The following is a 21,403-nucleotide window of genomic DNA, read 5'->3' on the forward strand; positions in this document are numbered from 1 at the left end:
CGATGAGCACTTTCCTTCAAAGCAGCAGATGATAGATGGTACTCCTGACTCTCTGTCCATACATCAAGCAAGCCTATCACTTCAGCAAGGCCGGACAGGAAAAAGTCCCCATCACCATTTAAGAGGCCGCAAGACAAGGAAAGGAATGGGTTCAAGGAACAACACACATGCTGTGCACCCAACAACAATTAGCATTTACAATAGAAGACGGCTGTAGTATTAACAAACCACATCACTGAAGAGGCTCACCAATGACAGAGCGGGAATCCACAGGAGAAATAATGTGGTCTTGCACTGTCCTGTCCCCTCCGCTCTACAAGCAATCCACGTCTCCGCCCCTGCAGTTCTTTGTCTGACCCACATCTTCCATTCCTCCTGCTGCGCCCACCCAAATTACAGCCATACCCAACTGTGCTCTTTCCAGGTAGCCTCTCATTATCCCAATACCTAACTTCATCTTCATGCAAAATTCCTTTATGAGGCATTGCCCACGGCTAGTCTAGCCAATCATTCTTTCAGGCTCTAGTAAAGCTCTATCATTCCTCAGCGTGCCTCATCTTCCTTCCCTCGTTCATCTTAAATGGATCTCCTTTTTCAAATTCTTTCTCGCAAAAAATCCCCTAGCTCCTTAATCAAAACTCCTTTGGCACACACCAAAAACATGAATGCCCCCCGTGGACTAACTATATTGTTTCCCCTTCACCCTCACATATTTTTATATTTCCCATTACTGTTTTTCTTTAACTGTGTAAAGTGACCAGATAACCTCCCCGTGGCTATAATACAAAATAATGTGGTATGGTGGTCAAGTTTTTAGCATGTAACCTTCCAAAATGCCTTGACCAAAGGACGTTTCCCAGACAGTTGAAAAGGTGCAATTATATGACCCATCTACAAGTAGGATGATACTACAGAATTTGAGATTTATCGGTTAATCAGCCTACTGGCTGTGGGGGAGAAAGTATTTTCAAAAATGTTGTTATGCCTGATAAAGACCTAGCTGGAAGGAAAGAATATTATCCCAATTAAACATGGTGGGTTTAAATAAGGCCTTTTAACTCTCGACCATTGTTTCAGGCTATGGGCGATGGCTGGGAAATTAATCTAGTTAAGGGTGAAATGTATGTTGCTTTGTAGATTTCCACACCGCCTTTGATCTAGTGGACCGAAATCTTTTGTGAGAACTGCTGAGGAGGCTTAAAATCCCCAAAGATCTTCTTTTACTTCAAGAGCTACATAGCCAGGATTGGGCCTGGGTGATATTAGATACTGCAGGGACCTTATAAAGGAAGACACAGATCAGAATGGCCTGCATCAGGGATGAGTTCTGGCCCCAATGTTATTTTCCCCGTTTTTAGTTGGATTTGCCAAACATGTTAAAAGAGGCAAAAGGCCTATGCCCAAAGATGAACATCATGCAGGTTTTGTGTTTATTATATGTCGATGATTTGGTGATATGGGACATGATGGAAGTAGGTTTACAAAGGAAACTGCATGTCTTTCACGATTATTGTATACGAAAGAAGTTCACCATCAACCTTGATAAGACAATGGTGCAGGAAAAGGAAAGGGATGGTTCAACTGGCTCCTGGGAGGAAATAAAGTGGATGTTGTTGAAAAGTATAAATACCTGCGTATGTGGTTTGATGTAGAGCTAAAATGGAAAGAGCAAATAGAATCATTAAAAGCTACAGCGTTGACCTCGGTGTGGACATTAAAGCAATTCAGCTGAAGTATTGTGGTCCCTCCCTAAGACCTATATTGTAAGCCTACAATGCTATGGTTCACCCTCAATTCCAGTATGAGGTGGACATTTTGACCTTAGGTGGTAAACTGGACTAGAATTAAGAAGGCAAATGTGTGTAAAGACTCCTCGCATTGCCACCTTCGGCCATGATTCAGGTTATAAGGGGAGGGGGGGGGGGGGGGGGGGGGGGGAGAAGAGTTATTTAGGGTACAGGTTGGAGCTATTTAGATTACATAGCCGCGATGAGAGTAGCAAGGGCAGGAGGTCTAAAAATATCACTTCTGTAAAGAAGAGGTTGAAATCAAATTAAAAAGGGCAAAGCAGGCGAGACAAGTGTTGAATGAAATTTGTATTAGGTTGCCAATAAAGTAATATCAGAGGAAGCAGGGCCGAAGATATCCAAACCAGAGCTACATGGGCTTGCAAATAACTATGCCAGAGAGGAGGGCCTGCAGTCTCTGAGGGGGAAATCATCAACGTTGTTTGTGTAAAAGAGTTGGGTCAATGATGGCTGCTTTACTTACACAGAGATCTTACTTAACTCTAAGCTCAGGGACGCAGTATTAAAATTCAAAGTTATGATAAATCCCTGCTTTGTAGTGAAGACAAAAATCAGCAACGATGGATGAACAGGGTATATGCACCTGCGGGAGGAGGACAAGATGTAACGGGGTGCATATTTTATTAGGTTGTTTATGGTTTTCAAATGTGCTTTCAGTATTTTTAAAACCAATTTTTATCAAATATGGAATTGTAAATCGTGATCAATCATTTAGCTTTTAGGTGAACTTGAGGTTTTTGGATGTTACATGTGCGATTAGGAGATTTTTATTCTCAGTAAAGGGTTTTTTTAAAAGAGATGGTAGCAAACATGTAAGAAATTAGTGTTGTATTTATGAATTCCCTTTACTCTTTTCTCATTACCTTTTTTTTAGCCTATTTATTGTAAGCATTACTCACTGGTTGAATATATGGAGGTTTTCTATAGACTATAGTCTGAATAAGCAAAGTTTTATTAAGGCAAGGGCGCCTACAGACAGGGCACTGAAGGCGTCAGCCACGTCAATGAGTCTAGCAGGTGAAACATGATCATTTTTTCTCAGTCCACGTATTAATCTGACTCCCAAATTCGGAATCATCTATAGAGATATTTGGGCGCACTGTGACAAGCCTGGCTAGAGTAAAATACAGCAGTCTAGTCTAAACAAAACACATGCTTAAACTACCTGAGGTTGAGGGAGAAACAGAGACTTTTCTTAACTGGTTTGAAGCTGAAGGAAACAACTAAAAGACTGTTTATATACGGTTTCATATTAAGTTGTTAATCTCTGGAAAAGACCAGTGACTAGAGGTTTTAGGAAGATGTGGCAGCAGAGTCTAAAGAGCTTGGCCAAATGGAGTTATGCCACCAGGCCACTTACTTTCCCACCAGCAGTAGCTCTGTTTATCAGCATCAAGCCGAGCTTTTCACTGCGAAAGTGAATGCTAGGGTTAACTTAGGCAGCCAACGTTAGTTTCTCTCTATGAGCCAAATACAAAACAGTAGCTCAACTATTTCTAGTTGCTAAGCCCTGCCCACTTTCACTGACTTGACATTGATACACACAAAAAAAGCAACAGGAGTTCATTTGTTCCCAAGGATTGCTAGAGGAGCTGGCTCGTTTATTTCATTCTATACACTCCGGTGACTTCATTGCGTTGAACAGCTTATGCCATGATGCATATGGGTCAAAGAAGCTCATTTGCATTACATAACAGGGATAGGGTTTTGTCACCTCAAATGTGTTCCATAAAGGGCAGTCCCAGTCCTACTAATGAAATTACATAAAATGTTTTTTTCACAATTACAGAATGGCAGTCTTCCATCAGTGATGTCAAAACATCCTGTCCTGAACAATTTTAATATTCTTGGATTCAACACGACTAGCTCTCCTGTGAGAAATCTGCACACTTTAAAATGTACAGATAATTATTCTAGAAGTGACTGAGCATTTTTCAAAAATCCTCCCCTCCGAAAAAAATCTATTTTTCACATTATGTTGAGAACATTTAATGAGATTATTCGATTTTTTTGAATTCTGTTTATCTTGAAAAAAATCTAAAATTGTAAAATAATTTTGTATCATTTTAATATACAAAACGTACGTCTTAAAAATCTCTGCATATTTTAAAAACAGTTCAAGTACTTTTTATAGATGCACCATTTAAAATGTGTTCACTTTATTAAAGCATATTACAAACATACTTGGAGAATTCTAAAGGGCTATTTTAAAGAAATCATTACTTTAAGAATCCTTCTACATTATAGTGAAACTTACAGAGTTCATCTAAAAAAGAATTCTCTAATACTTTCAATGAGACTTACACAATTCTAAATGCAATCAGACAAACTTTGGTCCAAATTTGTATTCTGCTTTTTTTCTGGTGAGAATATGGAAGTGGGCTCATTTCTGAGAGAAATAAACATTTGTGTACTGTTTTCTTCAGACCAGGAAGGCCTGTAGTCTGTTGAAATGTAAACACATTTTGTTCAAATCAACATTTCACTACAAATTCTAAATAGTTCAACGTAGACATTCTAAATGTGCCATCTTTGCTGTGCACAAATTTGTATTTTTTATACTGAACTTGCCAATACAAGCCATGTGTCTGGCACCAAAGAATTCATGTAAAATGACTGACCATAGAAGTGATTATTAACTCACTATACTTATTACACCTTACTTAGGGAATGAGCCACAAAAAAAAGACATATGGGGCATAAAGTGGCAATAACTGGCGGCATTGACCCTTTCGATGGTCATCAGTATTATCATTACTACAAGAATATGACAAAAATGCCACCCCCTTTTCGCCATCCTCTTCTTTCCTTTGTCAGACATTTGTTTTAAGGGAGCTTCGGAGAGGGGTTCAGCTGCCGTTACGGGCTGCACTCTAAGCAACCCGATTGACTGCCGTGTTATTCAAGTTCCAATGAATTTGCTTGTCAAATATTTAAATGTTTCTACGTGTACTGATAAAATTCTGCTGCTTGCTTCCATCGTGTCATAGCACAACAGTTTCACCAACAGGTAAACAACTTAAGAAGGGGATGATGACAACATATTTAAATAGCTTATTTCTGTCCGACTCGAGGTAATACGAGCTCAGTGCAAACCTCACACAGTGGGGCTCCAAGCAGCACCTGACTAATCTACTTTTTTGAGTTACACAAGTTCAGAGTCATGCGTGCCAGTGACAAACTGAAACAAAAAACTAATACAATAAAAACACAGCACCTCCTAGAAGGAAACAAAAATTCCCAGGGAGAAAAGTAGGAGAGGTGCACATTCCTGGGAGGGCGGGGTGAGAGTTCAGGTTAATCCAGGGTTCTTTTCTCTCAGTGGCACGCGGGAGGGCCCCGGTGGCCGCCACTCTAGTAGTTATTAATTCATACCAGGTTCATCCACATTCCTGCGTGCTTCATGTGTGCAAAAAATAATACATAAGAGCCAGCAGTTCAATGAGCTCCGGTGCAACGCAAACACAGAAACTGGCCGCATTCCCTGTTGCTTTCTTGGCGAATAGGAACTCGAATTAGTTGGTGTAGGAGCTGCAATTATTTCCATTCTGCAGCTTTTTTTCACTTTATCTGGAGAGTGCGCCCAGCGTCTGAACTCTGTCCCACCGGCTATCAGGACGATACTTTTCCATGAAACCAGAACATAACTCGAGCGCCTGCTGCTCCAAGTCACTCCCTCTTGTGACCTGTACCTTGATTAGGACTTGTACTGACTGATACCAACTGTACTGAACAACGGATACTGTATGTACTGGTTACAATCTAATGTATTCCTTTTAGAACTACTGTCCTCAATGCGATATTTATGTAACTACCTTCCTCTGCATATTTGTTTTTTTTTTATGTACATTTCCTTTGCCTTTTTACTTGGTTCTCTGCAGTGGGCTGCTTTGCTCTTTGGGTCTGTTCCGTGCCACTGAACTGCGAAATGAAACAAAATTAAAATAAATAAAAAAGAAAAGGCTCTCGGAGCTGCCCATCTCTTCACTGGTGTTGTGCTAGCATTGCACATTTTCAGGGCACAAGCGAGACAAGGCACACCTGGACAACTTTAGGACTAGCGTGCAAAGTCAATCCAAATGGAAAGGGGTGGTGCCTTGGGGACACAGAACCCCATTAAAAATTCAGTCAGTTCCGCTTCTGTTCAACGGACCCAGAGAGATTCAAGAAACCGCAGGGCACATGCGCCTACAGACAGCAGGCAGGGCACTGAAAGAGTCAACCACATCGATGGGCACCTGGCATTAGTGATCCGCGGTAGGGAGACCTCCAAAAAGCCCCATGGCCCCAGTTCCTCTGGAAGGCAGGGCTTGAGCGGAGTGACCGTGTGCATCTGAATAACACAAGTGCAAGGCTGCCAAACACAATCCAACACATGCAACTCTTCCAAGAAATGTTCTTTATCAAAAATGATAAGTAACTGGTCTGGCCCTTCTGGCTTCTTCACCTCTGTGGGTGGAAATTCCTCTTTGTTGCACCTAGATTATGATCAGTGCTGCTTCATGACTGGTATTTGGTAAACATTCTGGCTGACAGTACAACATGTAATATGAGCCACATATCAGCGGATGCGTCAACCCAATGCTCTGAAGTGCAACTGTCAAAGGTGGACGGAAAAGACCCATCTGAGGACCAGTCATGATTTGTGTCCGGAATTCCCCTATAGGAGTAGGCCAGTGGGGACATTAGATTTCAGTCTGCACTGAGAATTTGATGTTGGATGGTTAGCTATGAGAAATTCAAAGCGAATGAGTTAGTGAACAGCAATTGGAACAAGATGGAGGCAGAGTGTAAACCAGATTCGGACAACAAGTTCAATGGACTGTAGGGTCACTACACAAAGTGGCCCAATGAAGACGACTTCAGCATTGCAAGGGATTACGTCCACTGAAACCAGGCTCACCTGATCTAATCCAGGTAAATTTAGCACAGTCTTTTATGCTGCTGGTATTTTCTCCAGTGATTAATAAAGTGAGTACCATGTCCTCTGAAACATTATTAATAATAGTCTAGCAAGCAGAAAGTGGTTTGGGCGGTACCAAAAACAAGGACATTTGGAAAAAGGAAAGGATTTAAACCAAAGAACGTAAAAACTTCCGTTGGTCCAATGTACAATGCTACCCAGGGATAGGAGAAATGACAAATTGCTGGCCGTTTTAGAGAGGAAAGGAGTGCCAATTTGCAGCGAATGGATGGATATATTGGACACACTGTGACCGGTTTAATAAGATCTATGCTCATTGGAAGCGTGTGCCCTACTGAAAGGCGAAAAACCCAAATATGATGGGTGAAATACTTGAATTGTCATCCATTGCTAATTACAGTAATGTAATTAGCAATATGTGCACATTTGCCTTGTTACTGATCCATTAGAGACAGTTTGTGTTGAACAGCCAGTTCAGGGACACAAGCAAACCACGATGGGTTTCAGCCTACCTGGACCTCATCAGAGAGCCGCGCCTCGGGTCCTATGGCACATTCAAAACAGGGACCCATCTGGTCACACTCATCGCACTCAGGATGTCACAATGATAAAACAAGAAAATGGGTGGTCTCCGTTTGGGGCTGTGCAGGGGCCAAAAACAAGAGATGGACTGAAATGGGGCCAAAAGAAATTACCCCAAGAAAAGTATCTACAGCAACAATGTACCCTTCTGCCAGACGTCATTGTGTCTCATCGCCAGTGCAATGACACAAAAACGTACCGCTGGTGGCAAAAATACCACCAATGGGGCAGACAGTTCCATGCTACTGGCAGGATGTCAGCATCTAAACAAATACCAATGCCCAGAAGCCATGCATCAGTTGAGGCGATACAAACTCAGTTACAAAAAAAAAAAAGTTGTTTGACTTTAGCTGTCGGTACTTGGTGCCCGTTACACTTAAAGAGCAGAAACAGCAGCTATGCTTTAACAGATTTCATTTTGGGCGCTAATCCCTTTAGTCTACTTCCGTTAATAGGGGTTTCTAGGGCCACAGCCATTTCCTCTTCTAAAAGGCAGGTATTCATGTTACCTTCTCTCTAAGGAGGTTGTTAACTCAGGAGCCAACTCTAGATCCCAATTTTAAAGCATACTTTCCTAACAACAAGTGTGCACCTGAGCACCTACATCCAAGAAAGCTTTGAGTGCCTTGAAGCACTGCACGGATTATGGAAACGCCCTGCACGCCTTGAGATCTTGGGTCTATGTGCACTAGAGTTTTGCACCACGCAGGGGGCAGCGCGCCTGATTCAGAGAGGAGGGACCACTGGGAGATGATGGATGCAGTGTGGCAACTGGACAGATGAGAGCACAGAATGAATGACCAATGCTGACACCTGGAAGAGGGCCGAGCGAGAGGAGCTGGATCCCGGCAGTAACACTGACAGACCGCTGTCCCTCCGGGGGACGTGGCGCCCCACCTGCACACCCCGCGCCCTCTGCTTCTGGCTGAGGGGCGTGGCCTGGACGATCAGAGTGAAATACTATTTTACACAGTGAGGAGCGAATGTCTAAGTCGTTGAAGCAAAATCTGGAAGCGAAATTAAAATCAGAAATAAACACCAGGAAAAGGAAGACAGTGAAAGTAAAGGTAATGCCCAAGAAGTGTATGAGGCACACGGCTGAACCCGAGAGCAGGCACTGCACAGACTACTATGAACACTGCTAATACCAATAATCTGTTATCGCTCAGCGCGTGAATCCGAAGCCTTTTTGAATTCATTTCTATAATACAAACTATGTATAACCCGACTGAAATTGATACTCACCTTGGCACGGACCTATGATGGATGAGTGAATGGTTAAGTTGACATTGCCGGATTCGAGCCTGCGGCTTGAAGGTCGCACGGAGATGTGACAAGTGCACAGACCAGGGAGGCGAAGACAGGCCGGGCCAACGGACCCCGTGTCCCCAGGGTGGCCTCAGCCCGTCGTTGGTTTTTGGTTAACAGCATGAAGGGTGCCGGGATTTACAGTTTAACGCTTTCCACCAAAAGTGTCATCCTACAGGTCCAAGCAGGACTGAGTGAATGCCACTCTCATACAAGGGCCGGTCTCTAGCATGTACCAGGCGGCCATGTTTTTGGTTCCAGATCGGTTCTTTGAAGCACGGGGATCTCTCGTGTAACACGGTCCATTACTGGCTCTGGCTGCCGGAGCCGCATGCCTGACTCCATCGGCCTGTCTTCTCCTCCGCGCTGCAGGCCAGAGGGCTGAACTCTGCCCGCCTGAACCCTCCCCGCGGCATCCGTCGAGGCCAGTGACATCCCTGTATGTGAATGACATTTCCGAGCCCTCGGGCCCCACAGTGAGGGTTTACAGCGAGCCAGGGATTAGCATGCGGACTGCTACCCCCTTATGTGTTCCCCTTTGCGCCCTTTAAGGAGGAGCAGGGGGCCAGCAGCTCCATTCACGCACAACGCTACTTTTGTTTCAGTGATTTACAGTATATAAAAGTCACAGCTGCGCGCATCTGGCTGAGCGAAAACCCCGTGCTAGTGGTAGAACGCGCTATACAAATGGAAATAACACGAAACATCACAAAACGTTTAATACTGATGAATGTCCCATGATTCCATGCCACTCAACATTATAACTAGGACCCATTTACAATGCAAACCTGGATTACAGACGCTCTATTCGCCTCAACAGCAGGTGCTTACAGCCCATCTCAATAAAACCATTTAGAAACCTGGGAAAGTTTACGTTCTCTGTCTGGCGGCCCACAGATCTTTGCACCCGCACATATACCCCTGAATTACCTCGCGATGTTGTCAAGGCACCACTTTAGTTCCACTGCCACCGAGAAAACTCTATATTCTATTTACATCTCGCCAAGTACACACCCACAATCCAGTAAATATCAATTCCGTCAGGTCAGGATTCCCAAGCATGGCCTTAGCCATCACCATTTATTATGTTTCCGCATGTCACTGCCACTCGCGGCATGTCTCCACACACCAGGACTAACTTCAGGTACAAAAAAGCCGCTGAACGTACTTTTGCACACTTGAAACCTAGAACTGGGGGTTTCGGAGTGCTACCTAACAGCCGACAAACTCACGGTACACTTCGTGGTTCGGATTTGGTAGTTTGAAATCAAGATTTCGGCACCTCACTCAGACTGAAACCAGCAGCACTCACTCCCCCAATCAGGCGCGCAACGCCCATTGGACTCAAAGGGCAACAGCCCCCCCCCCCCCAAGTCGTGTGTGGCAGCCCGGGATGAGACAGCTTCCCGGCGCACACACAGCCGCACCCGAGCACTTCACAGGTCTTTAAAAGCCATTTGCATGTTAATGAGGCCTCGCTGCTGTTTCATCCCTTCTAAGAGCCCCTGCAGCTCCACTCTGCCTATTGCTTAAAGATTCAGCCCCCCCACCCCCCGACATCAGCTCCACTCTGCCTATTGCTTAAAGATTAAGCCACCCCCGAAATTTTTTCTTAGCCCCCCCGAAATTTGGCTCTAGTTGTGCCTCTGCCCCCATTCCACCAGTGAAGCAGGAAAAGTGGGATGGCCCTAATGCGAGTACGGAAAGTTGCCCCCATTCTCAGGTCAAGCAATTAAAAAGATATACAATTAGTGCGCAGTGGGCCCCTCGCGTTACTGCACCTGCTACAATATCTAGAACTACGCCCTGCACGAGTCCACCTGCTCAGGGATCCACGGGCGTGCTCACACAAACAGCCAACGGGCACGAAGGGTTGCCCGACGGTCTCAAACACATTTCACGGCACTCCGAGACACCTTTAAGGAGCAGATCTATTTCGCGTTCATATTAAAAGTGCAGAGGCCACCGGTAACAGCCCGACTCACACAAACACTTAAGGCAAGTCGGCACCAGAGGAGTTGACAGTGCTCACTCTGTATCCAGGATACACGGTTCAAATCGAGGCGTTCCACTTGAATGCAACGGTTGATCCCGAGAACACCATGTTGCCTTCTCCTGAGCACTTTTTCTCAGGTGTCTGCGAGCGAGACTTGAGTGCACCTAGAAACAAGCAAACTGCAGCGATGCCCTCAGGTCTATATAAATTGCAGGTCATTCGCCCGTCCGTCCTCAAGAGCCGGCGACAGGCACTCACCTCTGCAAGCGAAGCAGCAGCAGCAGCACGTCGAGCAGAACCACCTGCAACAAGAACCACTTTTCATCCTGCCCTACTCCCTCTCATGGCCGGGGGCCCGAGGAAGGAACAAGCGGAGAGCGGCTCTTCCAGGTCCCGGGGCAGCGCGGGAGGAGCAACGACTTCCACAGGCGGCCTCTGCAGCGCTTCGAGAGATGAGCCGCTGAGGGCGGCGGGGGGCGGGGCTATGGAAGGGGCGGGGCTATGCAGGGGCGGGGCCGAGCTCCTCTGGGCGACCACAGCGGGGCTACTACACTCGCATGCCAGGATCCCTCGCGGATTTCACCTTGCTAACGCCACTCCTGTGTTGTGCACTTTTATTAAGTAACGAAAGCTTTCACAAGCAGTTTCTGTTCCCCAAGGAGTTTCGTTAATAAATGACCTCAGAGGAGGCATAGGGCCTTTATAGGATGAAACTGCTGCCAACATAGAATAAAATCGTTTTTTTTTATACCACTCACATGTTTGTTTTGCGAACAGCCGTTTATTTAAAGCAATATGTGAAACTATAAATTAGGGCATCGCAAAATCAATCACAATGAAGTGTCAACTCATTTATTCTGCGCATACACATTTTTTTCCTCGCGGATTTCGGTTTTGCTGCTGCGTATTGGTATTTTTTTTTATCTTGGTAAGGTGACATTCGTTAAACCCAGATCAAACACAGATCTGTTGACTGGGTGTGAGTGTTTGATTGGTTCTGATGCTTCGTCCATTACCACCCCCTTTTGTACCGATTCGTTAAGTGCAGCTTTTCGTGTGCGGATTTGTCTCTGTTGTCCCAGTAGTGTGCTTTGCTGGGGTCTTTGTGTTGTTGCACTTATGATATTAACGAATGGGCAGCATTGGGGTGGGCCCGGTCTTTCAGATCTGCTTCGTTGTCCTTTTTTGGTCGAGGTCGCATAAAGTTAGAGTCAAGGTACTGGTGTGCGTGGCGTTTCTTTGCGAGGGAATGTTAGACGTCGCGTGTATCACCGCGGTTCAAGTTTGTACACACGACTTTGGCCCTTTACATCTCGGCTCAGGGTATTCTCAGGTTGGCACATTTCGTCGTATGTTAATGCTTGTCTGCAGATTCACGCAAGGCTTCAGCTAATATATTTTTAGTATTTGTTTGGATCGGAGTCGAAGGGCAGAATATATGTGTGTTATGACCTCATCCCCCCCCCCCTCCCCCTGGTTCTGGGTTTCTAATGTTAGGTTCTGCAGGATCCAGGGTGCGACTTCTTGGGGCCAAGTAGGTGGCTAGAGATCTTATTATGGGGGTGCTTGTAGAAGTGAGTTATCAACCTTCATGTGGTCGGCAATTCACTGGTGTTGTTAGGGAAGGAAGTTTTGTACGGAGGTCATTACTGAAACCGAAGGTCCTTATATGTGGAAACTGTATTAGTGTCTAGCAGGGCACAAGTCCTAAAAACAGAAGTGGGGGGACGCGGACGTCACAACAGGAGGTGACGTCACGAAAGGTGCACCATCTGACTCACTGCCTCCCCTTGCTCACCCCTTAGATGTGATTGCTTCAGAGAAGCCAGCACGTGAGCAGCATTCTGAATGAGCTCCGATCTCGCCCCAGAGAGGCCAAAGAGTGAATGTGGGGCTCCATTTGCTCCAGTTATCTTGTTCCCGGCAAAATAAGTGAGGGGACGCCTCCACACGAGTGGTACCCCGACTCAAGCCCTGGTGTCTAGGTAATGCTTCATTGTTCTAAAAAAACAAAAGTGCTTAAATCCAAACTTTTCAAGTTTTTCTTACTTGCCCACTGCCAAATAATGAAGCTGTTTTGTCTTGGTTCTACCTCAAGCATCGTTATTTCACCACCCTCCAATCCGCTCTGTTTATCTCATCCATGCATGATTATAGTTCACCCGTTTTTACACCTTGTTACTGTTTCTGGTCTTTCTCTTCCACCTTCTTAACCCATTTTCTGACTTTCTCTCTCTTGTTCTGGATCAAAGTGGTAATCTGAAAAAAGATGTCCCAAACCCAAGAAAAAAAGTTCCACCTGCAACCACGGGCCCAAACACTCAGCACTGTGTCTAGGTTGTCGTGGAAGTGCTTTTGGATGGTTGTGCTCCTCCATTAATTGCCAGATGCTTTTGTTGCACAAGTTACTTACTTGTGTAACAATATATCTGTAAGAGACATTAGTTAGTGATAGATTCCTTACCTTAGAATATCCCCAGGCGTCAGACTGGATCCGGAAAGTTTTCGTCAGCAGTACCCCTGCGCGTCGGCAGGCATCGTCGTACGGCTCCGTCGTACGTCAATGGCGTCGTAGCCGCTGAGATGACGTCGTCAGAGCTACTTAGACGCGCCCACACGCGCTGACGTCAGTTCTTTCTTTTTCCGCGCAGATCCGAGACAGAGCGGTACTCATAGTTAAAAAGTTTAACTTGGTTTCGAACAACTTCTTTTGTCGTGTGCTTGACTCCTGGTGCAATAGAGATGCCCGGGTTTAGGTCCTGTAAGGCCTGCCGCCACAACATGCGTCTCTTCTGCTTGGGGCACGCCCATGACCCCGAGGCATGCCCCGATTGCCAGGCCATGGCGCCGAAAGCTTTGCGAGAGGGTTGCCGAAAGTTGTTGGAGGTCGAGCAATCGGTTCTGCGCCGATCAAGGTCCCGATCCCGTGGGAGGTGAAGGCACCGGTCGCGGAGCCATCAGCATCACTCGTCGGAATCGTGTACAGGTAAGTCTCGACGCCATAACAAGTCGAAGAAGCGCTGTCGCTCTTCTTCTCCCCCTCACCAGTCGCGAGGCAGGCGGTCACTCCCCCGCGGCTCCGTTGGAGCCTCCATCATTGCCTGCGGCCTACCCTCCCTTTCCGGGGCCGCACGTGACATCGAACGAGGTGCAGTCCTTTCTGCCGGCCTTACGCCATTTGTTTGCTCCGCCGGGTCCCTCCGGAGCGCCTTCGGGCCCCGCGGATCCGTCGGAAGGGTTTGCCCCCGTGCCGCCGCCTCTGGCCTCGGCTATGCCAGCACCATGCCCTGCGACGACACCAGCCCCGGCCTCGGCTCCGACCTCGGACCGGGCGCCGGTGCCGTCTCCGGCCTCGGCGCTGGATCCGGCGCCGCCGCTGGACTGCGCTGACCCGGGACTGGTATCTTACCCTCCCATTCCATTTCTGGGAGGGGAGTTTATCCCGTTTCCCAGGGCTCCTCGTCCTTACCGGCCCCTTCAGCAACCGGTGGACGAAGGGGAATACTGGAAGGGGTCTGAAGACCCTCTTGCAGCTCAATGCGAGGATGAGCCTGAGTGAGAAGGCGATGTGGAGGGTCCAGTGGATCTGGATTTCTCTCCACACCATGGCACTCTGTCCCCTTCTTCCGTGGCCACGGAGGAGATTGGGAATTTTTCGGTGGTTTTACGTCGGGCAGCTGAGGCTCTTAACCTTGAGCTCCCTTCTGTACCTATCAGGACCAATCTCCTGACTGAGGTCCTGCAGCCGCAGTCCTCCTCTTCGGAGCCGTTACTGCCCTTCAATGAAGCGCTTACTGATATCCTGTTGGGCACCTGGATTAAACCTAACACAGGAGTCCCTGTGGACAAGGGTGTGGCGCGCCGCCATCGCCCGGCTCCGGGCGACCCCAGCTTTCTCACTCAACACCCTACGCCTGAGAGTCTGGTTGTCCAGGCTTCTGCCTCGCCGAGTGCGTTCCCTTTTGCTCCTCCGGACAAGGAACCTAGGAAACTGGAGCACTTTGGGAAAGAAGCCAACAAAGAGCTGGTCATCCACCCAGAACTGTTGTGTGCGGTTGAGATAAAACGAGAGCGCACGTTTTGGGTCCAGACGGTGGAGCCTCTCCTCTTCCCTTGAAGGGTGCGGAGGCGGAAAGAAAGTGGGCAGAGTTACAGTTTGCCCCAGATGAAAAGAAGAGACTACTTTTGGTAGAAAGGAGGGACATGGTCGAAACACAACCTTGTCCGGATGAATCGCCAGGAAAGGAGGTTTGCAGGAAAGAGCCTGGAGCTCACTCACCCGCCAAGCGGAGGTGATGGCTACCAGAAAGACAGTTTTCAGAGTCAATAACCGCAAAGGACAGTTATGAAGAGGCTCAAATGGAGTGCACATCAGATACTTGAGAACCAGGTTCAAGTCCCATTGAGGCATCACAAAAGGAATAGGAGGGAAAAGGTGATTAATGCCTTTGAGAAATCCATGGACAACTGGGGGCTTGAAAAGAGAGGGCTGATCAGGCAGCCTAAGAAAGGATGAAAGAGCAGAAAAGTAGCCCTCGATAGTGCCCAGAGCAGAGCCCTGCTGGGCCAAAGAAAGAAGGAACAATAGGACCTCAGAAAGAGGGGCAACAAGAGGATCAACAGATTTCGCTGTGCACCATGCCACAAATTTCTTTCCACCGACCGGCGTATACCGTTTTAGTGGCGGGACGCCTGGCTGTCAGAATCACATTACAGACTTCGGGAGGCAAGTCAAATGGAATCAGCTGTCGCCGCTCAATCTTCACACAAAGAGGTGCAGGCTGGACAGGTTCGGGTTTAGGACAGTCCCCTGTTGCTGCGACAGGAGATCCTCCTGAAGAGGCAGACGGATCGGGGGATCCACGCTCATACTGAGTAGCTCGGGATACCAAACTCTTTGAGCCCAGTCTGGTGCCACAAGAATGACTTGGGCCCGGTCGCACCCGATCTTCTTCAGCACTCTGGGCAGAAGTGATCTAGTCAGAAAGGCGTACAACAGACCACAACTAAACTCGCGACGAAAAGCGTTGCCTAGCGAGTGCCGCCTTGGAAACTCCAACGCGCAGAACTGATGACATTGCGCGTTCTCTTCAGTGGTGAATAGATCTAACCAAGGTTCTCCCCACTGCTGAAAGAGACCTTGCACCACCTCTGAGTGAAGACGCCATTTGTGATCCAACATGCACCGTCGGCCTAGTTCGTCTGCTCTGGCGTTCAGTGAACCTGCCAGGTGTTGAACCACCAAGGGAATGCCTTGACGTTCCAGCCACGTACAAAGACGTAGAGCCTCCGGACATAGGGTCCACACCCCCCCCGCCTTGTTTGTTGCAGTACCACATGGCGGTGGTGTTGTCTGTGAACACCTGCACTACTCTCCCCTTCACAGAGGGAAGGAATGCTTTGAGTGTAAGTAGGATCGTCCTGAGCTCCAAAAGGTTGATATGGAGCTTGGACTCCGCCAGAGACCAGAGGCCTCTGATCTCCGCCTCTCCCATGTGGCCGCCCCAACCCAGGAGGGACACGTCAGTCACTACTGTGTGCTCTGGTTGAGGAAGGGAGAGGGATCTACTGCTGACCCAATGCTGGTTCGTGAGCCACCAATACAAGTCCTGTGCAGTGCCCTCTTAGATCTGAACGTAGTCGGACAGGTTCCCCTGATGCTGCGTCCATTGGAACTTCAGGCTCCACTGCAGAGCCCGCATATGCCGTCTGGCATGGTCGATTAGCAGGATGCAGGAGGCCATGAGGCCCAGCAGCCTCAGGGTCTTCCTGACCGAAACCCAGGACCAGGGCTGAACGATCGGAATCAAAGCCCGAATGTCCCGGACTCGCTGTTCGTGAGGATAAACCCGAAACTGCGCCGTATCCAGAACCGCTCCGATGAAGAAGAGCTTCTGAGAGGGAATCAGCTGCGACTTCGGCACGTTGATGGAAAACCCCAGCAAATGCAGGAGGTTGGCCGTAGTCTGGAGGTGGGAGACGACTGCACGGGGCGAGCCTGCTTTCAACAGCCAGTCATCGAGATAGGGGAAGACTGAAACCCCTGATCTGCGCAGATGAGCTGCAACCAACGCCATCACTTTCGAGAACACCCGAGGGGCGCTGGTAAGGCCAAAAGGGAGCACGGTTAACTGAAAGTGCTCGTGGCCCACCGTGAACTGTAGGTAACGCCGGTGGGCGGGCAGGATGGAAATATGAAAATAAGCATCCTGCAAGTCCAACGCTACCAGCCAGTCTTGAGGGTCTAGAGCAGACAAGACCTGAGCTAGCGTGAGCATCTTGAACTTCTCCTTCAGGAGGAAGCGATTGACATTCTGGAGGTCTAAGATAGGGCGCAGACCTTTGTCCTTCTTCGGAACCAAGTAGTGGGAGTAACAACCACGACCTACTTCTGGCGTTGGAACGCGCTCGATGGCCCCCTTGGCCAAGAGGGCCATAACTTCCTGCTGATGAAGTGCCAAGTGTTCCCCCGACAAGCAATGGTACTGAGGAGGCATAGTTGGAGGGGTAGATTCGAACAGGAGGGAGTAGCCCATGCGGACTATTTGCAGAACCCACCTGCCCGAGGTTATGGAGCGCCGTGGGGAAGGTGATGACGAATCCTGCCACCCACTGGTGTCAGGTGGGCCTGAAACACCAGACTAGGAAGGTTTAGAGGCGGCAGGGGAGGTGGTGGACTGACCCGTCCGCTGTCCCCGGGATCCACCACGGCGGGTCCCACATCCGCGGCTGCGCTGAGACTGTGGCTGCACAGACTTGCGGGTCTGAAAAGTACACGCCTGGGCGCCACGACCTTGGCCTCGGAAGGACCGAAAAGCGGACCCCGAGGGAGTACGCGTGGTGGCAAGACCCAAAGACTGGGCCGTAGCCAGAGAGTCCTTAAAACGTTCCAGGGTGCTATCCGCCTCATCACCGAAGAGGCATGTACCGTCAAAGGGCATGTCCAACAGAGTGTTCTGGACTTCCCCAGAGAAGCCAGTAGTGCGGAGCCAAGCAGAACGACGGAACGCCACAGTTGTGGAGAGTGCCCTACCGAGCGAATCAGCCGTGTCAACCCCACAACAAATAGTACATTTCGCAGCATCTCTCCCCTCGGTAATGGCTTGGGAGAGAACCGCCTATGCCTCCACAGGGTACTGACGTAGCACCTGTGCCACAGTGTCCCACACAGACTGGGAATAGCGGCCTAGCAGGCACACAGTATTCACCGCCCGCAACCCAGAGCTGGCAGATGTGAAAATCTTTTTCCCAAAGTGCTCCAGTTTCCTAGGTTCCTTGTCCGGAGGAGCAAAAGGGAACGCACTTGGCGAGGCAGAAGCCTGGACAACCAGACTCTCAGGCGTAGGGTGTTGAGTGAGAAAGCTGGGGTCGCCCGGAGCCGGGCGATGGCGGCACGCCACACCCTTGTCCACAGGGACTCCTGTGTTAGGTTTAATCCAGGTGCCCAACAGGATATCAGTAAGCGCTTCATTGAAGGGCAGTAACGGTTCCGAAGAGGAGGACTGCGGCTGCAGGACCTCAGTCAGGAGATTGGTCCTGATAGGTACAGAAGGGAGCTCAAGGTTAAGAGCCTCAGCTGCCCGACGTAAAACCACAGAAAAAGTTCCAACTTCCTCCGTGGCCACGGAAGAAGGGGACAGAGTGCCAGGGTGTGGAGAGAAATCCAGATCCACTGGACCCTCCACATCGCCTTCCCACTCAGGCTCATCCTCGCATTGAGCTGCAAGAGGGTCCTCAGACCCCTCCCAGTATTCCCCTTCGTCCACCGGTTGCTGAAGGGGCCGGTAAGGACGAGGAGCCCTGGGAAACGGGATAAACTCCCCTCCCAGAAATGGAATGGGAGGGTAAGATACCAGTCCCGGGTCGGCGCTGTCCAGCGGCGGCGCCGGATACAGCGCCGTGGCCGGAGTCGGCACCGGCGCCCGGTCCGAGGTCGGAGCTGAGGCCAGGGCTGGTGTCGTCGCAGGGTATGGTGCTGGCATAGCCGAGGCCAGAGGCGGTGGCACGGGGGCAAACCCTTCCGACGGACCCACGAGGCCCGATGGTGCTCCGGAGGGACCCGGCGGAGCAAACAAATGGCGTAAGGCCGGCAGAAAGGACTGCACCTCGTTTGATGTCGCGTGCGGCCCCGGAAAGGGAGGGTAGGCCGCAGGCAATGATGGAGGCTCCAACGGAGCCGCGAGGGAGTGTCCGCCTGCCTCGCGACTGGTGAGGGGGAGAAGAAGAGCGACAGCGCTTCTTCGACTTGTTATGGCGCCGAGACTTACCTGTACACAATTTCGATGAGCGATGCTGATGGCTCTGCGACCGGTCCCTTGACCTCCCACGGGATCGGGACCTTGATCGGCGCAGAACCGATTGCTCGACCTCCAACAACTTTCGGGAACGCCCCCGCAAAGCTTTCGGCGCCATGGCCTGGCAATCGGGGCACGCCTCAGGGTCATGGGCGTGCCCTAAGCAGAAGAGACACATGTTGCGGCGGCAGGCCCTACAGGACCTAAACCCGGGCATCTCTATTGCACCAGGAGTCAAGCACACGACAAAAGAAGTTGTTAGAAACCAAGTTGAACTTTTTAACTAGGGGTACCGCTCTGTCTCGGATCTGCGCGGAAAAAGAAAGAACTGACTTCAGCGCACGTGGGCGCGTCTAAGTAGCTCTGACAATGCATCTCGGCAGCTACGACGCCAGCGACGTACACTGAGCCGCACGACGACGCCTGCCGACGCGCAGGGGTACTGCTGAAGAAAACTTTCCGGATCCAGTCTGACGCCTGGGGATATTCTAAGGTAAGGTAAGGAATCTATCACTAACGTGTCTCTTTCAGATAGAAAACTTGTGTTTGTGCTTTTGAGTATGATCTATTTCATATTAGGCCTGGGAATCTTCCTTCTTGATCAGGCTGTTGTGCATTAGTGCCCATATTGTTGATGTTGTAAGTTAATGCTTGTGTGTGTTAGACTGTGTGGGCCTGGTTGGTGGGAAGGAGGAGAGAATGTATTTGATGATCTCATTGGCAGCTTCATAGACTCTGCCTTTGTTAGGTTGTGGCTTTTTGGTGTCAGCAATTTCTTCCTCCTAAGGGGTGGGGCTTGGAGTGATTTACCCTTTCAGGTAGTAAGTGGGTCAATAATATTGTTAGGTGTGGAAGTATAGTCATGATGTTCCCATTGATTAGTTCACCTCTGGGGATTTACTGTGCTATAGTGATGGGGTTCTTGTGTATGCTTGCTTGTGTTCCTCAGTGGATTATCGCTCAGATGATCTACTGTTGGTATCCTTAAGTATGTTCTAGAGCTGTTTTCTCTCCATCTCATATGTTGGTGTTTCCAAATTGCTCTAGTTTAGTCACAGGCTTTAGTCCAGACCTGTTGATGTTAGGTTATTGGTTTTGTTAAATTTATGCTTTCAGGTTAAGCGGTTGCACTTGTATTCCCTGTAAACCTCAGGTGATGTTGGCGTGTGAGGTAATTAGTAGCTCCTGCAGGTGCCATTGGGTTCCGCAGGTTTCAGTGAGAGGTTTCTGGATTGGAAGAGCTTACCTCACAGTGTTGTACTACTAACACTTGCACACTGCCAGATTGTACCGCAGAGGTAAACGTCTTCCTCTGCTGTTCTCTTTCAGGAAAAAAACCCTCAGGCTAGCCCTTTCAATATGACCTCATATCTCTTCATAACCTCCAGAGTAAAACAGCTGACCTCATCAAGAGACTGTTGTCACTGCACCTCAACTGCAGGAGCCCCACCTTTCCATAGAAGTGTTGGAATTTGCTCCAAATTTTGCAACTCACTCAATATAAAACTGCAGACATGCATTCATCAACACAGGTGAAGAGTTTCAGCTTGGCGCTTCAAGTGCTACATCTCGAGGTTTGTTCATATTTTCTAAGGTGACTGCGGAGGCTCCCCGAGATGGGCCCACACACCCCAGTGGGGGCAGACTATGTCTCACTGTCCTCGAGGCGACCTTGATTTGAATCTCCCTTTCATTATGGAATAAAGAAAACAAAGACACAGAAATCACGTCTACTGAAGGAACCAAATAATATGTCGAAAACAGCAATGTTGGCAGCCATTTTTCTCCACTAAATTGTTCTCATGACTTAGAAAGAACAAATCTTTTACCATAGTGCGGGCAGCTTGTGCATGTAAGCTCACAAGTTATAGGAATCCAGCTTAGGAGTGGTCCCCTGGTGAGAATCACAAGAATTGGATAAGTGCTCTTAAGAATTTATAGAGATACTCCCTTTTGTCAAAAAAACCAGATATGATAATTATAACATGGTCCCTGCTAAATGCAATTAAACATAACTACTGTTTAACTATTTTATTTGTATAACTCCGGTCTATATATATAAACACTGTATGTTTAAGTAAAGCACTCCGCCACCCCTTTATGCAATTAGTCAAGTTTGTTGAGTTGCACAGCTTCTTACCATAGAGAATTTTTCATTGATATAGTGCCTCAGCTATGTTGTTTTTTTTAGGTTTTCCCATTAAAGAGTACTTCTGGTGGAAGTTTTCTACTGTTATTTGTCATTTCTTCTAAAATGTCCTCAAGTTCAGAAAGTTTGCAAAAAAACCAAAAAACTCAATTCGATATTAATCTTAGCAGTTTCACAGAGCCTCAATATGTGCCACCTGGATCTCCCCCCCCCCCCCCCCCCCCCCTCTTGAGCTCTTCATTTGTGGCTTCCCTTGCTCCTCTGAATTTGCGCCTCACCTTGATCTTCCTCAAACAAGCATTATCGTGAATAGTGCTCATGTTATCCTCCATAGGTATGTCC

At 48.4% G+C, this 21,403-nt stretch overlaps 1 protein-coding gene across 9 annotated transcripts in view; it reads right to left on the minus strand.

The window, feature by feature from the left end:
• KALRN (kalirin RhoGEF kinase) overlaps positions 1-21,403 on the minus strand; it is a 1,569,312-nt gene that overhangs the window by 347,869 nt on the left and 1,200,040 nt on the right. Inside the window, exon 1 of one of the 9 annotated variants that reach the window (XM_085647308.1) lies at positions 10,877-11,080. The exons of the other annotated variants lie outside the window; for them this stretch is intronic. Within the exon in view, the coding sequence (XP_085503434.1) occupies positions 10,877-10,943 (67 nt within the window). The 5' untranslated portion in view covers positions 10,944-11,080. Of the gene's footprint in view, positions 1-10,876; positions 11,081-21,403 lie in introns of those variants that run through there. 9 annotated transcript variants of the gene reach the window in all.

Source organism: Triturus cristatus, chromosome 3_2 (assembly GCF_964204655.1).
Source record: "Triturus cristatus chromosome 3_2, aTriCri1.1, whole genome shotgun sequence".
Taxonomy (NCBI): domain Eukaryota; kingdom Metazoa; phylum Chordata; class Amphibia; order Caudata; family Salamandridae; genus Triturus; species Triturus cristatus.